This window comes from Argopecten irradians, chromosome 3 (assembly GCF_041381155.1).
Source record: "Argopecten irradians isolate NY chromosome 3, Ai_NY, whole genome shotgun sequence".
NCBI classification, from domain to species: domain Eukaryota; kingdom Metazoa; phylum Mollusca; class Bivalvia; order Pectinida; family Pectinidae; genus Argopecten; species Argopecten irradians.
Window position 1 is genome coordinate 42,717,606 of NC_091136.1, and position 18,800 is coordinate 42,736,405.

The 18,800-nt window shown below is 34.1% G+C and overlaps 1 protein-coding gene across 3 annotated transcripts; it reads right to left on the minus strand.

Annotated features, from left to right (window-relative positions):
- Positions 1 to 1,533: 1,533 nt before the first annotated feature.
- On the minus strand, positions 1,534 to 14,925 carry LOC138318664 (double zinc ribbon and ankyrin repeat-containing protein 1-like). 3 transcript variants are annotated; one of them, XM_069261254.1, is made up of 17 exons: positions 14,874 to 14,925; positions 12,587 to 12,733; positions 12,082 to 12,232; positions 11,435 to 11,561; positions 11,192 to 11,288; positions 10,815 to 10,900; positions 10,459 to 10,565; positions 9,384 to 9,504; positions 8,965 to 9,087; positions 7,038 to 7,233; positions 6,092 to 6,195; positions 5,528 to 5,699; positions 5,092 to 5,171; positions 4,796 to 4,876; positions 4,444 to 4,577; positions 4,215 to 4,289; positions 1,534 to 3,999 (listed from the first exon to the last, which is right to left on the minus strand). In XM_069261254.1, the coding sequence occupies exons 2-17, from the start codon at positions 12,693 to 12,695 to the stop codon at positions 3,843 to 3,845; spliced, it is 1,920 nt and encodes a 639-aa protein (XP_069117355.1). In that variant the 5' UTR covers positions 12,696 to 12,733; positions 14,874 to 14,925; the 3' UTR covers positions 1,534 to 3,842. The 3 variants fall into 3 exon arrangements, with proteins under 3 accessions (XP_069117355.1, XP_069117357.1, XP_069117356.1); XM_069261256.1 differs by having other exon boundaries at positions 14,878 to 14,898; XM_069261255.1 differs by lacking the exon at positions 14,874 to 14,925 and adding an exon at positions 13,102 to 14,826.
- Between the last annotated feature and the right edge of the window lie 3,875 nt (positions 14,926 to 18,800).

Here is an 18,800-nt window from a genome sequence, read left to right on the forward strand (position 1 = left end):
GAAACTTTGGGCTACTTTTACAGCGCATTTTCTTTTAAAATTCATTCATAAAAGGTATTTACTTTTTTTTAAAGTATAAGCAATATAATATCGCTAAGATATTTTGATACAATATATATAATGGTTGGCATATCTGAATGTGACCAGAAACAACTGATCATCACAGTATAAAGATCTATAAACAGGTCGATACGTTTTGATATTTCTGTTGTCCTCATTACTAAGTAGAGTTACATATGTATATGGGCTATATGTTAGATTTTAAACACTCGAATGGACGACTTCTGGACACTTTCATTGTGAAATATCTCCAGATAGTAGTTTGCAATGAGTCCAGACTCTACTACAACCGTGCTGTAAAATACGTTTATACCACAACCGGGTCACCAAGATTGGATTTCGGAATCGTGGTAGGTATAACGTACAAAGTGATTCATCAAGAAAGCATTTCAGATAATTGACAAATAGGAAGAGTTGAATGTGTCAGAAAAAACATTTATTACGAAGAAAACCTTAATTTCTGTTGATATCGACAAACGATTATACTACAACCTAGCCACGGCTTTGTTATGTGCACCAGGTAATCTAAGAAATCAGACATTATACAAAAGATATTTTATAATACGTAGGTTCTATATAATTGTCTGGGTTCCGTGAGCGTTGTCTTTTTAACACCGGTAGCTGTTATTTGTGGTTAATATGGCGAACTTACCGGCGAAGCGGATCAATATGGCTGCCGTTTTATAAAAAATGGAGTATACAACAACCTATCGATGACGTAGATTGGCACCCCTGAATACAGTCATGCCGCCTGAGGCTGTATTGCGTGGCTACCTATGCAATAAAGCCTCGTGACGTCACGGCGTCAACAAAAATTATATTTCTTCGGTAAATTTTTAACATTTTTTTCACAATCTTGACTGGTTTTACTATAAAAGATGCAAACAACGGAATTTTTGTATTAAATATCACGTAATTTTTCATGTATGAAAAATGTTTTTTCAGCCGTGGATTTCTTCGAATTTATTTCAAAATGGTGAGATATTATAGTTCTAAAATTGCAATAAAACGTCGAGGTATGAAAGAAAAAAACTCTTTCATAAGTGGATATGAAGGATAGGGACATTCTATCCTCGGGATCACAAAATGTTGCAAAACCCTCGGCAAGCCTCGGGTTTTACTACACTTTGTGACCCTCGGGTAGAATATCCCTATCCTTCATATCCACATATGAAAGAGTCTTATAGTATACGTCTATGGGGTATGGCTACTGGCAATGCAATAGAGGTATTAAACTTTGTAGCTGTCCTTGAATTATATTGTTACACAAAGCAGTGCTGACAAATTGTATGCATGATATTAATGATACTTATTGTAAGTTGAAAATGATGAAAAACTTACAAGTCGTGGTCCTTGATTCAAAGTTCAGGACAAGGAAATGAGTGTAAACTTTATAGACTTGTAAAATCAACACATTTTTTTTTTCTAAATCCATCATTGCAGTTAAAATATACATGGTATATAAAACAATCCTTTCAAGAGTTATATATTATTTATTTATCTTATAAAAATGTACATATATTACAATATCCTACAGTCAAATGCCACATATAAATGTCAATACACTTTCTAACTGTTTAAAAGTTTTGTAAAATGCATGGATATATCCTATGTATCTTGATGATGATATTTTAATAAAAGAATAATAAAACAATAATTGACAGTTAACTGAGATATCAAAGTTTGAGAGCTTTGTCACAAATATTTTTTAAATCTATTCTAGTTCACAGATCACGGAAAAAATGTTTACTGAAAAATCACCTAGAAGTTCCTATAACGACTGGGAAAGCAGTCTTAAAAAGATTTTATATTCTTGTATATCCTTAGTACTCTAGGCTCTAGATCTCACCTAAAAATTTAGTAAATCAGAATATGCTCATGTAGCAAGACCAACATTTTGTATATAAAAGTAGCATGATCTAAGTTTGTTCATTAATCTATGTCTTTTGATAAAAAAGGCTACATAAAAGAAATAGCAAAGGTTATGTCATTCTATTAATACAATGGCCTATTTCAGAAAATTTCTGATGAACAATATGCTAACATGATCTAATGACTTTCAAAAATATATGATAAATAACTATATTGAAATAATTTTCTACAATATTCAGTATTTAGCATGATTCAGAATGCATTGAGAGTTAAGTATAAGAATCAAATTAATAGTATTATTCATCCTTTTGTCACAACATTATAACATGGAGTATGATTTAGAATGTATGAAGGAGATTATTTTATCACAGTAGGAGCATAGATTACATATGTACAAAACAATACACATGGATACACATCAACAAAGAGCACTGACTCTGACAACGAAAACGTTCAGGTGTGACCATATGTACAAAACACAAAACAATACATCAAAACTAAACAATAATTTCACAAAATGTACAATTATTAACTAATTCACCCCTGGAATTTCATAATGGATTGATCTACTCTTTGATTTAGAAGAGCCTGAATGTGTTTTCAGGGGTAAATGAGTTCTAAACCAAAAAGGAAAAAAATCACTAACATTATTATCTTGTAAAAAAGGATCAGATCTCATCTCAACTGTAATACTGGTACACTAGATACAGTAAAATCAATTCTGGAAAACACAACCTCCAATAACCTGTTACACTGAATATGACCAGAGGAGAATGCTGCCTTGGCTAATTTTACAAAGTTATCTCCCCTACATATTGCTACCTACATACAGATGTATAGGTACTATCATGGCGTGGACAGGTTAACATGTGATATGTTAGGGAACATGGACATGTCATGTTAAAACAAATCTAATCTTTTATACAAATGATCTACCTTTGAGAATTTGTTAAAATAGGATGGTATACTTTCATCAAAGCAACAATTCATTCAGAAACTTTAATATTTAATGACAAAAATAGATATTATCACAACAAATGTTCTGCTTAACATTACAAAAAGTTCAACATTCATCTGAGAAATCAGAAAGGTCCAGTATAATGAGACAGATAGGTCTATACATAAACTACCTCACATATTATACAAGAACATTCATTTATGTGTTACAATAACATAATATTTAATATCATATTATAAATATCGTTTTGATTAGGAAAAAATAGCACAATTTGTTTAAACCATTTATTGAAAATGTTAGAAAAGACATCTTAACAACACACGTAACTCCTGTCTCTAAATATGGCAGCATCCAAGGAATTATTTTGTAATTTAGTCGATTCAATGACATACGATCTTGGTAAATCAAAGATAGACTGATCTAGGAACAATATACACACATAGTATTGATGATACTAATAAGGTAACTGTTAAAGGGACCATTTATACCAATGAATAAGCCTCATGAATAAGGCATATAGAAGATATAGAAGGAATAGCAGTTGCAAAATTGAAAAGTTAAAAATCAAACATACATGATACTTATTTCTCACATGACTGATGCACTAGTTTCTACTTTTCCTATATTTATAGCTACTTCTCTGTTTGTCATGACTAAGGTCAATACACCATCTGATATTTGACTATTGTCTACAGCATAAGAAAACTTAGTAACGATAGATTCCCCAGAAAATGCCACTAAAACCATTGTTAAATGTGTGAAACCTTGTTTCTATGTAAAACCAGGACCTTCTGAAACTGTGTCATATTATGTGCCACCTTGACCAGTGTCACAAAAAAGTTGTAACTACCTACTGAAACTCATCAATCTGTCTCAACAAGTCAACAGAAATTATTGATTAGAACACCTAAGATATACTTGTATGCCTATTCATTGTAACAGTTCCCACACATCAGTAACTGATTTGTTTAGGTTTAGTCATCTTTCTCAGGGTTGACTGTGCCATAAATGCATTAAACTTATCCACTATGCTATCGTAGCCTCCTTTCAGGGCTAAGTCATGAGCCGTCTCTCCTCGATCATTCTTCCGACTCATATCAGCATTACATCTACAAAATCAAAATGCCAACTTATTTCATATTTTTCCAAATCTTTATCTGTATAAGTGTATATTATATTGTTTAATGATAAAGATTATCAATAGTTCCTGGTTGAAGTCTTTGCTGTTAACTTTGACAATAAGGTAGCTTTTTGTTGAAACATGACTGGTTAGAAATGTTTTCCATTTTCATTTTAATGTTTTGTGTAATGCCAACATACTTACCCTAACAAAGCATCAATTGTCTTTAAACCAGACGGGCCAAGATTGACAGCTTCGTGAAGTGGTGTGTTTCCTTTCCTGAAATGTATCAAATGAATTCAATAAACATGTGGTACTCTTTGTTTTTATGTAAGACAATGTTAAGTTTATTAGTTTTCTTCAATTATAAGTTGAAATGAAACTTATTTTTTCAAATACCTATTGGAGATACTTTTTGATTAAAGTCACTTACATGGAAGACGGTCCCTTCTGATTGATGTCGACACCATTCTCCACCAGGATGGGAATACAGTCAATTCTCTTATTCTTCACTGCTACATATATGCATGGCAACCCATCCTTGTTAGTGCATGTGGCTTCTGCACCCTGTCAACACGTGTAGCAATATATTTAGTGGAATACTTCAAATACTGCTTTGAATTCTACCTAAAATCTCAATTCAAGTTCTAATGAAAATCCAATGTAAACAAAAAGACATTGTTATTGTAAGCAAAATGAAAAATGTAAAAATGAAAAAGTCAATATACATGTATAGATCAAAGCTGATGAAGGGCGACAACTCCATCATATTTACTCTTCCCTACCTCATCAATAAGCTGCTGCACCTCTGTTGGATCTCCTTCCCCAGATGTGCCCAATTCTCTCAACAGCTTCTGGTCCATAGCCTGTTAATACACAACACAACAAATTATAGACGGAATAAGTCACTTTCAAAGTAAAACACTTGACACAAACAGAACTTGTGAAGGCTTAAGATTTCATTAATGTCTAGCTCTATAGATCACTTTTTAGAGACATTTTCCCATTACTATCAACCTCATTGATATTTGACTAGTATGTGAAAATCCAAAAGATCCAATTTCCTGTATGGCACACTTACTGCAATTTTTGGACCTGGCTTCTTTTTGGGTCTTTTCTTTGTAGTTTTTGTTTTGACAGGTATCGTTGTATCATCACTTACTGATAAGGAAAGAAAAGAACATACATCACCAAGTGCGGTTCAATTCAAAATTATTATATTTTTTCTTGATAATCAGATTCGAGAATGTTGGATGTGCAGATGCAGTAAACTGCAAGAGAAAACCTATCATTACTGGGGAAAATATTATGGCCATCCTTGAAGCTTTTCAAAGTTGGTAAAGTACCAAAAGTCAGGATGATCGAGTAAAATTCAAAACTTACCATTCTTCATTTGCACCATTTGCATCAAACTAATTTACTTTCCCACAAAATGGCAGGTAATTGAATAATTTATAAAACACCTAATGTAAATATTCATGTTTTTCAAAACAGTCCTTCTGAAGTGAAAGCATTACCTTCATCATCACTGCGATAGGTGGACATGTTGGATCTTTCTGTATGCATGCTCAAATAGTCTCCTGTCATTCCAATCTTACGGCCTGTAAGTGGGTCCTTATTTCCTCGGATGGCAAAGGTCAAGGTCACACTTAACTCGTATCCATCCTCTTGGACTGTACTTGACAGCAGCTGTGTGATCATATGAATTCCATTATTAAGAGTTTCTCACTGGATAGAGTATTGCTCAATTTTCTGATAGTTTAATGAAACTCTCTCAAGACTGAAGTTCTGATTCTTCCTAAAATTTTACCCAAAAGCTCCTATTGTTCCAAGCTTATGACCTAGAAGTGAGTATTTCTTAAATTTCCTCATATGGCTAAGGTCAAGGTCACAACTCTCTCAAGACTAAAATTCTGAGTTCTGCCTATGAGTTGTCAGATAAAGTTGTTATAACTAGTCTCCACAAGTGTAACTATACCACAGATTTATTTCAAGTCACACAAAATTGTCCAACAAGTTACATGTATGTGAAAAAAACCAGAATTGATATTTTATCAAAGTATTGATTTAATGATACAGACCTTGCCCATCTTGGGTTCGCCGATCAGGGCCCTAAACTCTGCATCATTTTGTGCATGAGCTTTGAGGTGCTGACTGATGTGATCAACCTGCTTCCTCCAATAACCTAACAATAAGATATTGGTTATTTTTCATATGCAATATATTCCCTCTTTGTATATTACAGTGTTTATACCTCTGCTGCATGAATTTATTATGACATCATTATTTTGTGAAGAAATATATATATATATTATATATATTTATATTAACAAAGCTCAAACCAAATGTAGAGCTGTCATTGATATAAATTTTAATATATCGAAAGGAAAATATCACGATGTATCGATATATATCAAAACAATGGTGTTGTTAAGAAAAGGATGAAATCTGGAATGGTCGTTTTGTTTATAACATAATCGGTTTATGAATGAAAACAATGTATCTCACTCGGGAACTCTTGCTGAGTATTTTATATATAATTTGTGGTAATTGTGAAAAAATCTAAAGTTAACATGATCAAGAACCTTACAAAATATAAATTGCTGCCATTTAAAATTACAATGTTACTAGGTAATTGGCAAGTCATCAAATACAATTTCGGTCATTGTATCAATTTTGGAAAATAGTAATCGATTTCGTACCGGAAGATGAGAATCGTCAATACATCAATTGTGTTTGTAAAGATGACAGCTCTAACCAAATGGCATCTATTGAAGACTAACCAGAACCACCTCGAACTTTAAAACAATTCAGTTACTACAAAGATTTTGGTTTGTCCTTGTCTATGATTTACCGTCTTTTCAATTCTTTCCTTATCATTTGCACTAAACTACTTATCACTTAATTTAAACAAAGATGCAAAATTGTTCAGAAATGATCAATTATAAATTGGAACCCCTTCCACTGAAATTTAAGGTAGATCATACTCCCCTTCCTCTAACATATTGTAACACAGTGAAGAAATACCTTTGCCAGGACTGACTGAGGTCAAAAGAGGTCTTCGATCCCGCATTTGTTTCTCAAATGCAATCTTCTCCTCTTCCTGTTCCTTCTTCTTGCTGATTCCCTTCTCTGAGGGGTAGAAAAGGCCCACAGTCTGGGTGCTAGTTGATGTGGTAGGGCGTTTGGGGGGTGCTTCCACCGGGAAACTTACAGGAAGAAACTGTACAAAAGGGCAATCAAAATGTAGCTATACGTAATTACACCTTTTTGTGTTCTTACATTACTACAGTAAAAGATGAGAAGATCAATAGATGAAATTTGTATGCATGGTGAAGTTAAAAGTTGAATTATGGAAACATTTCAGATAAGAAAGAAGAAAAATTTTCTGAAGACAGGAATTTCTACACTTTTTATACTATATATCGTAAAATGTGTAATATGAATTGCTTTTTTATATACAACTTTATTTTGTCTAATAGAGTTTATAAAGTTAGTATTTTCATGTATTTTGTAAATTTAATTATAGAATTTTACTGGTACACATATTCAAACATAAAAGAGGAAACAAGAGGTCATGGGCCTTCACCACTTGAGTTCAGATACAGAATGCAACAAAGACATTTAAACACAATATATTGGCCCATCATCAGGTCTTTGAAGTCAGTCAGTGATTTTATAACTTTGACTTTTTAATCTATGAAGAGTATTTTGTTCCATCAAATCTTTGAATTCTGAAGAAGATGTTTTGAAATTTAAGTCAATTTGACCCTGTTTGGCCCCACCCTCTGGTCCCTGGGGGTCAATGCAGACCGATATGGATATGTTAAAATGCTATATCTCAGACTTATTATTATAACCAAGTTTGACTCATTTCCTATGAAATTTGAGCAAATAATGCTCATAAATGTGTTTTTCCTATATAAACTATATTAAATTTGACCCCCCCCCCACCCCAGGGGAAAATCTGGATTCTAGGGCCATGAAATTCACAATTTTTGTAAAGGGCCGTAAAACCTTTCAATCTATGAAGAGAATCTGGTTCCATCAAATCTGTGATGTCGGAAGATGATTTTTGAAATTTTAGCCATTTTGACCCCTAGTGGCCCTGCTCCTCTGCCCCTGGGGGTTGGCCAGGATTGTTATAGAAATGATGCTAAAATACTATCTTTGGCTAATAATTCTAACCAAGTTCGACTCATTCAGACATTTTCCTATGAAAATTGAACAAATAATGCTCATAAATGGTCCTTGGGGGTCGGTCAGGACCAATACGACTGTGATGTTAACATGCTATCTCAGACTAATAATTCTGACAAAGTTTGACTCATTTTCTATGAAAACTGAGCAAATGATGTTCATAAATGTGTTTTTCCTATATAAACTACAGTAAACTTAACCTCCTCCAAAGGGGTCATATAATTCATAAGTTTTGTAAAGGACGTTAAGACCTTTCTATCTATGAAGAGTTTTTGATTCTACCACATCTGTGAGTGGAGATGAAGATTTTTGAAATTTTTGTCAATTTTACACCTTTTGGTCCCTCCTACAGCCCCCTGGGGGTGGGGTTCATATAATTCACAATTTTTGATTGGCCTTATGCCTTCGAAAATGTGTGCAAAATTTCATTGAAATTGCTTCAGCGGTTTTGGAGAAGAAGACGGAAATGTAAATTGTTTACGGACATACAATGGACGACGACGGACAAAAGGCGATTAGAATAGGTTACTTGAGACTTCATCTCAGGTGACGTAGAAATAAATAAATTTACAGTTACAGTGTAGCTACATGGGAGGTAGAAAGTCAGTCATAATTTACCTAAGGGCTCCAGTATTTGTTTTACTGTAGAAATAGTAGGAATGAGAATTATAGGTAAAAGTCATTTATTTTGGAGCCCTGTGGTGATTTAGGTATCTTAAAAGATAAATCATGAACCACAGAAATGATCACTTACATTGTTAGGAACTGGAACATGTTTGGTATCGACCAAATGAGCACCGGGCAGTGGACCCTCACATACCACACAATGTGTGGTGTTAAATGGCACCATAGATTTACAGTAGCTACAAATATCCATCTGTAATTCAACCATACAATTCTTTACAGAGTGATTTGGACATAATACTCTGTAATGAAATTTACAGTATTGAAACCAATTAGGTTTAGCACTCAATACATTAAAAGAGAATAAGGGTTCTTGATTGGACCAAACATTCTACCTTTAAGTCACAAAATTTAGTTATTTTTGAAACATATTAAGTTATAAATAGCAATAATTAACTTGAAAATAATCAGTTTTCCATGTAACAATTTTTTTATCTTTCATATTGGAACTCTCATCTAAATCTAAATCTGCCTTTATATATTACAAACCTTGCGTCCAGTTCCATATGGAGAGAGAGCTTGCTGTGATGCCATCATATTGTTGTTGTATGATGAGTTATAGTAGGCAGGGTTTTGTTCTGATAATCGATCAGCATAGCCGTAAACATTCCTGTAATCAATGAAATTTAGTCCTATAGTTATCAAAATTTATAAACAAGAAATGCTTTTTCATTGTCCTTATTTCAAAATGAGATATTATAAGATCTATTATTTTCATATTGTTAGATAAAATCATCAGTTTTAACACGATATCAGTTTCAACATGACCATTTTCTTTAAAAATACATTTCTTCTTGCAAAAGAACTTAGAAGGTAGAAATGAAGGCAAACTGATTAAATTGACAAATGACAACGTGTTTTATGTTCAGAGAGTTGGCATGGAATGTTCTTTTTTTTTTTTTGGTAATATTGGAAAGGCCATTTTGACTGTGAACTTTTCTGCTCCAATGATTTTGAAAAGAATTTGTGTAAAATATACTTTTAGCATGGAAATATCCCCAAACTGTTAAATTTCCCTATCAAAACTGTGAAATCAAACCCGAACTGTAAAATAACATTTTTACAGACTAAACCATCTCTCCTCCTCTATAACTAAAGCTCTTAAAGATCTTGATTAAAGATGCTCCACCGCTGACAAATAGTATTTTTCCACTATCAAAAACATGAGCAAACGATTTAGTATTTTTCTTCGGTTATAAAAGTTACTTACTTTACACCTTTACCACCATTGAAAAGTTTGAGCTTCTAATTTTACTTTAAGTTAAAAATATAAAGAAATAATTAATTGCATCCCGAAAAAATTCTGTGTCACTATACCCTATATGGAATGAAATACTGATTGCGCATGTACCAAAGGCAAAATAAAATATTTCATTATAGCTTTTGTATTAGTTAGACATATATATACGATTGAATACCAATTATTGTTCAAATGATGAATGTCATTTATGCTCTGTCGGCGGTGGAGCATCTTTAAGCATTGTTGATTGAGATACATTGATACACTACACACATAATGACTAAAACACACACTATCATACATCTTTGTCCATCCTCTACCTACCTCATGTAGTCTGCCTGTTGTTGATGTCGAGGGTTTGGAGTTATAGTCTCCTGTTGGTGTCTGTCCCAGTAACGCTCATTACGGCTTAATTCATATGACTTTCCTGGCTACATGAAACATATGGAAAGTTTAAACTTCAAACTTGAAATAAAATATAAACAAGAGTTTACCATGATACTTTTATATTACTCATACTGATTTAAAAAAAAAATCAGGTCAAAGATGCTTCATCCATATATCGATCTTATAAGTTAATCTTAAACGTTCAAGCAGATTTAAAGCAGTCTTGTATCAATTTTTTTCAAAGACTGACATATTCATAGTGTAACATTACATGACCATGTTGTAAAACTTACAGCAGAAGATCCCTCTCCACGCCTTGAGTTCAGGAATCGTGGCTCAGACTGGGGCTTGTGTCTAGAGCTTCCAGTCACATGCATGTCTGTCAAACAAATCCAAAATACGATGTTACAGAATAAGATTTAACAGGCAAACACTGTGAACTACAAAACGTACAATTAATTTTGAATCAGTACATGTATATCTATTATCAGTACAATACCCGTTGATGCAACAGAGAGTAAGTTTACTAGAGCGGTGTGGAGATCAAGAAATGATATATTCATTATGCCTATAAAGATGTCTTTTTTTTTTTACTTTTCTCCTTTCTGTTAAAACTATAAAATAATAATCCTCCAAGAAGAATTGTCTAAAGTTAGTCCTTTATACTAACCTGACATTTTCTGTGTTGTATTCTTCATGGCTGCCACGTCAGTCCAGGCTGATTTACTTGACAACATCAGGTTCTTGGCAGCTCGCTTCACATTTAACTACAGGTAAACAAATATCATTGGCATAAATAAGACAGTTGGTTCATTTTGGTAGCTTGCACAGGATTGATTGATAGAAATATACCAAAATGGACCACCATGATTAAGACTCGGGTTTACTTGGGCCAATAAATATTGATACTTACTCTTTGTTGCTCTTTTTCAATTTCTTCCTGAAATTCTAGATCATCATCTTCTGGCATCATGGCAGGACCAGGGACATATTCTACTTCAAAAACTTTTGTACAGACATTACTTTCTCGCATACCATCTCTACAACATAAACATTATCAAAATATACTTTGATATTGGGAGATTTAAATCTATAGGAGACAACAAAAGACTTTAACTCACAACTTTAAACAACCAGTCAAAATTAAACATTATTTGTACAACTGACCTTGTCCCTTTTTAGATTTGAAGAATTGAACTCAAATAACTGATTACCAACCGATCAAACTTGACCATATTTTTTCCCTATATATCCTAATGGATACTTCAGATTTACAGGTTTAAAATAATTAAACATGACAAAAGAATCATATGCATAAATAAATTATTTCCTTTGAGAAATCATTAAATTACAGCATGATTATGAGACTACCAATTTCACTATTTACGACTTAAAATTCCCAAATTAATTATCAAATGGCCCCGAGGCCTGTTTTTTTCAAACTTAAGAATAGACCCTGCCTCCTGCAATTTTATTTTTTAACATATCAGCCTTAGAATCAAGCAGCAAGGTATACCTATAAGTGAACAAGTGAAGCTATATCTTAGTACTTCCACTTACTTTGACACTGCCACACATCGAACTGTCTGTTTTCCTGGAGGTAAAGTGAAGGGACCAACATATTGCATTGTACATCTGACAACTCCTGTTTTAGGAAAAGGGTCAGGTTTTGTCCCATTAATTGTGTAGTGGATGTCAACATCTTTAGAGTCTGAAAGTTGTAATATTAATGTTTTAAAAATCTTTATAAAGTAAAGAAATAATGGCTTATGCATCAGTCATACTAATAGCACAAAATATCATTGCATTATGGATGTATTTTTAGTTTTTATGTTATTTTATATTTTGGGAATTTTCACCAATTTTCTGTCTTTCATTGTAACAAATAAAATCTCTAAAAGGGTTAAGAAAAACTTGCAAATAGTTTACATATACAAAAGAAAATAATTCTCAGTGTCCATAAACAAGAAAAAATATAGAATACCATTTTCATACTGATTTACTTCAGGTCTATTTTCTTTTACTTGTAAAACTAATAAAAAAGTAAACAAAGGAAATTGGTTACCAGAATGGAGCTCTATCTTTGTGTTTGAGTCAATGGATGTTTTAGATCGACCATGCTGAGGAAGCCGTAAAGGAATAATGGTCGGCACAGCGATAGATCCTGCTGTCATTTTGCTTTATTGACTCTTGGTCAACGTCACACAAGCAACTGAAAATATATCATTCCGAATGAATACACAGTAGAACTGTTCTAGCTGTCTTGTTACATTGTGTATATATATGTTAAGATGTTCTAACTGTGGTTAAATTAGATAGAGCATACATAGGCTTTGACAGGTTATTTATGTATTAATTTTTTCAATATCTGTTTTTATGTACGAATACAGGGGGAGAGTAGTATATAGCATCAGCCAGGCTCGAACCCACGACTCCGGACATACTGGTCTGCCGATCTACAAGCTGAGCTAAAGGGACACTCCTCCTAGCGCGTAGCTAAAAGGCGACTGTATCACTTTGTACAATAAATACCTATTCCACTACTCCCCCATTCGTAAGTACATATTTGGGGGCACCTACATTGTAGGTTCTCTCTCGATCCAAGGAAGCCTCCAATACTTCCACTTTGAGTGATCTACAGCTCCATTGAAGCCTCCAATACTTCCACTTTGAGTGATCTACAGCTCCATTTAATGTAACAGGATGGGAGTAGTGTGCTGCTAGCCGGGCTCGAACCTGCAACCTCGGACTAACTGGTCGCAGTTCTTATGAGCTAAAGAGAATTCCCCCTTAGCGTGAGGCTAGAAGGCGACCGTATCACTATGTACAATTAAAACCTGCTACACAATGTATACATGGTAACTTTTCAAATGCTCAAAATTCCTTGCAATTAATCTTTGATCACTTTTTAACTACTAAGCTTCTTGCAGCTTCTGACAAACTGATCTAGTTGTGTCACAAATTAGTTGTTGGTCTTGAAATTGTAACGTCATGTTACCCAAATTGGCACGCTACCCAAAATGGCACACTTTTCGACAATATTGCTTCCGTTTTAATTCACTTTGGAAATTTTCTTTTAGCTGTTGCTATAATTATTCCCTGATCATCATGAAATACTTTAATGGTGATATTTCCACATGACCATAGCTAGGAGGGATTTTGTTCAGCTATAAACTTGAGAAAATACCTGAAATCAAGTGTTACGGTAAATATTGCCCCGTGCGATGACTCTAGTTTTCTACTTTTCGCTCAATAGTCTGCTCTAAAAAGTGTGGAAATGGTATAAACTATGTCTAGAACACAAATTTAATCAATTTAGTTGTCAGTTACTTGGTAGTTTCATAGTTCAGAGCTGTTTTATCCTCAGTAAATGTTGATTTTCTAGTATGGAAATTTTTCATCTGCGATAATGTGCGCATGCGAAATGAAACAAAGGTGCGCTCGAATAGCACTTATTCATCCAAGAGTTACTTCCCTTATGCCATTTATATGTTTATTTACAGTAAAACACAATCAAAGCTTACAAAGGCAAAATATGCTTAAATATTGTCGTAAAAATTATGTAAGTAAGGTAAGTGATAACCATAAAGATGAAATTTTACCTGCGTAATGACTACATTGATTTTGACGTAAATCATCCAAATAATGCATATGGAGAAAAGTGTTCAATGGCATTTATTGTTGATTTTTGTATTGTAGTTTCAATATAAGTCAAATTATATTTGAAATATCCCGATATTTTTCTATGCTCACTGTTTTTAACTGGGTGTGCCAATCTGGGTACGCGCACCTGGTTGATAGCAGGTGCGTTCCAGACCTGTATCCAAGGATGCTATTTATGGAAACACGTGCAGAAAGAATTCCTAACATGAACCAACAGACAGATGATAGGCTCTATTTGTAAGATTGATAAAAAAATTGGAATTATATTGCAATCTGACAAATAGATGCTTAAAAATAAGAAAAATGTGTGCCAATCTGGGTAACATGACGTTATATACTATTATGACACACATTATGCTTTTTGAAGAGTCACTTTGGTCGAGTTTGTCCTTGGAGATCCAATGTAATTATACGGCGAAGCTGTACACATGAACATAATGTTGTGATAACAAAAGCGTCAGTATCAGACTATGCTAGAACTTCTAGCATTATAGAAGGTGTCAAATTATGGTGACAAGATAGCCAACCCGCGAATCTGGCATGCAACAATAAACCGGTTCGGGTGGAAGTGGTTAATGCGTTTAAATCCACCCTTTTCCACAGATCGTACTGATATAAAAGAGATGTTGTAACATCAGCTTTACAGTCAAATCGGCCAATATTTTGTGCATTTAAGAAATGTAACTTACCCACCGCTGGACCTGTTCGGACACCTGTTTGTCGCAAATCTCACAAATGTTTGTAAACAATGACGGATCAGAGGGAGGTTCTAGTCAAGCGTCAAAAAGACCTGGATAATGTTTTGTTCACGATAGCAACGATACCTAAATGCAAATCTGTTACAGGCATTTTGATTGGTCAATTTTTTGAATTAGTTTTGGGCTCTAATTTTTAAATTGACCTTGTTAGGCTAGATGTTGAGTGCGTGATTTTGAAATAGAATGTCGGGTTTCCCACAACGGGTTGATTATTGCATATTGCATGAAGGGAGTCAAAAACAAGTGTGACGTCTAACTTTTTGTATCAACCTTTTTGTATTTTATGTTTTGGTTACGAATGTCGCATTTTCTAAATACCAGTTAAATGTGCTGATTTTCATGATTTTAAAAAATTACATTAAATAACATCAATCGGGAAAACTGGTCACATCAAACCATGATATACTGTTTAATTTTTTTGTTGATGCAAATATTTCATGTTTAAAAGGATACACTTAGAAGAAGTTAGCCAAGGGAAAATGCCTATAAAGCGAGGTCCAGCTGCCTGTCAACAAAAACAAAGACGGAATTTCCAATCTCTGTGTATATATATATATATGTGTTTCTGCTATAATAATTCGTTATCGCCAAGGATGTAACAGCCATTTGAACAGCCGTTTGCACGTGAAGCAACTATATTTTTCTATTTCTGTTAAGTGTTTATATCTTAAAGGCCCACTACCCAGCCGAAACGGGAATGTAAAACAAGATCGATAATTTTGTAGAGTCGCAAAAATTATTAACTAATCGTTAATACTACATCTATCATCACCTTCAGAACGATTTGATTAAAATAAATAAAATGTTTATTTTCATAACGCGGGTCGTATTATGTTTCCCGCCGTCGTCCTAAATACCGGTCGGTAGTTGACTATCACTGCGCCAGACGGCAAAACAGCGAATTGACTCTCCACTGTTTTCATATATAACGCAGGAAATCTTGCATATGTTTGGTGTCGTAACCTTATTTTATGTCATCAGTACGCATTTTCTGATGTTATTTATGTTTTTTAAGAAACCTTTATATTTTGCTCCGGAAAGGTAATGGGCCTTTAAATATCATTAGTCTATTTAATAAAATTTTCTTTTAGGAGGCCTTACGCTTTGAAAAGAACACTATTATAGTACAAATAGTAATTGTCGCATGGCCACATTTCTAGGGATTATTACGTTTCAGACAGAGTTCTCAATCTTCTAAGTTATGTTTCAGAGAAAATGACAGAAATAGTTGCATAAAACGAAGCGTAATTATCAATAAATGATGCATCTTTGGTATCACCAGTGAAAAATGAGGTAATCTTTCCCAAAACAAATGTTTTAGGTATTTATTCAATTTGGGTACAATGGCGTTACTGTTAATTTATTTTGTGTTCTCATTTTAATGAGATCTGTGCTTTTAAGGGGGTAATCAAATTTCAAACTGATTTTCTTATTGTTTTATTAATGAAATACCTTAAAGGATTTGTGCAGCCAAATTTTTTTTTTTTTTTTTGATAATACGTCAGGATATTGCTTTGGATGAATGAAAAATTAAGTCCCACCCAACGAATCGCCTAACTTTTAGCGCTATCGGTTGGTTTTGGTCGTGATTTACGGGTAGTGTCGACTACGGTTCAAAGATAATGAGCTAGGTGGTCACGTAGTCTTGTGATGTCAGAGTAGTCCGCGGCTACACAAGGTAAGCCTAGTACTATACATGTATACATCATATATACGTATACGTTAGATCTACAATTTGAGTTTTTAGAGTAAATGGTTATTCTAGCTTTATGATGTAGATATTTTCAGTTTCAAAACATTCCATTTACACCACTTCAAAACTTCAAACAAGCATATCTAACTTTAGATTAGATAATCAGTCCAATTTGATAGCCATTTCCAGCATAAACTGAAATTATCATTTTTGACTGCACAAATCCTTTAAAGATCTGATGATATTATTTACAAGAGATCCCAGAGGATTCTTGGTGCCCACCACAGAATGATCTATATGTCTGACAATGGAAAGAGGGATCTTTTCCCTGCTTTTCAAACTTTTTCAAACATCAGTGGCGTAGCTACCATTGACGCAAAAACGCAACTGCGTGCACACCAATTAATTCTCAAAAAAAAAAAATCAAAGTCATAACTACACGTAACCGAGACTAACATTATACATTTTAATTTGTTATCCGAATCACCTTTTATTTTGACGTTAAGGTTGACTTTTTCGGGAAAATGTTTCTGTTCCGTTTCCACGGTTTACAATTATACTTGCTAAAAGTTGGTGCGAGGTCGTGTCAGAAAATTGACGTTTCTACAATGTAAGTTGAAAACCCGATAGGAACAAGACGGTAGGTAACTACAAAGGAGTTAAATCCCAATGTAAACAAGATCTTTCAGATCTTAAGAATCATGCCATCAACAACGGCAACAGCAGAAAGAAGCTTTCTAGAGTGTTATGATTGTGGTTCTGTTACATGTGCACCACAACATGCCCATAGATGTGGATACCGTTATTGACATTTCCGATGGGCAAAAAAACAGGAGGATGTTATAACAATGAACTTTGATGTGTGACTAGGCTTCGTCGCTATCACAATAAAATAAGTGCACAAATAAAGAGTACATTTGTATATTCAATTTTCTTTGAACTTTTAACTATGCGTTTTCATGTGAAGAAATGATCCAATGAGAGTATCAGCACGTGCACTTACATGCATAAAGAAATTGACTATCTATTAAAACTCTGTTTTCTTACAAATTGTCAAAATTGCTCTAGGCCTACCATTTAATTGCAGTGTAGTAAGTCACCAAAGACACGGCCGTGTTTGGCAAAAATACAGTACTTGTTAGCATAAAGATACGACGACATTTACAGTTATAATTTCTTAATGTAGATAACTTTCAATCTGCAATATTAATTAATCTGTTTTCAATGTTATTTTTTTCGAAAAATTACCACGTAAAGAACGCTTTAAAATCATAAAAATTAAAAATTACATCGTAAAATTCATCTCAGTCATTCTAAATTGATTTTTTTCAGGGGGAGGGGGAGGGACCGGGGGAAGGACCCCCCCCCCCTCCCCTGACACATCCCCCACCCCCCCAAACCAAAATTGTATACAGATCTGTTACCAAATGCAATATGCAAAACTAGGGCCCTAAGGGAACCTACATATGAAATTTGAGACAGATCCGTTCAGTACTTTCTAAGATATAGCGGTAACAAACTCTAACTATCAAAATCAAAGATGACTGCCAGATGGCCACCGATTAGTCCCATAATGCAATCACAACAAGGGGGAACCTACATGTGAGAATGAGACCTTCAGTACTTTTTGAGAAATAGCGGTAACAAACTTTAATTATCTAAATTCATGATGGCCACCGGTTGGCCATCTTGTTGACCGATCAGTCCCAAAATGCATAATGCACAACTAGGGGCAAAGGGGAACCTATAGCTAGTTATGGATTTGAGGGAGATCTTTACAATACTTTCTGAGAAATATTGAATATTGGTAACAAATTTCAACTACCAAAATCCAAGATGGCGGCCGGTCGGTCATCTTGTTGACCGATCAGTCTCAAATTGCAATATGCACAACTAGGGCCCTAGGGGAACCAGCATATGGAATTTGAGAAAGAACGGTAACAAACTTTAACTATCAAAATTCAAGATGGCTGCCTGGCGACCATATTGTCCACCGATTAGTCCCCGTGAAAACGAAATATGCACAACTAGGGTCCTAGGGGAACCTACATATGAAGTTTGAGAAAGATCCCTTCAATACAATTTTCAAAGAAATAGCGATAACAAACTTTAACTATCAAAATCAAAGATTGCCGCCTGGTGGCCATCTTAGTTTTTGAACGATC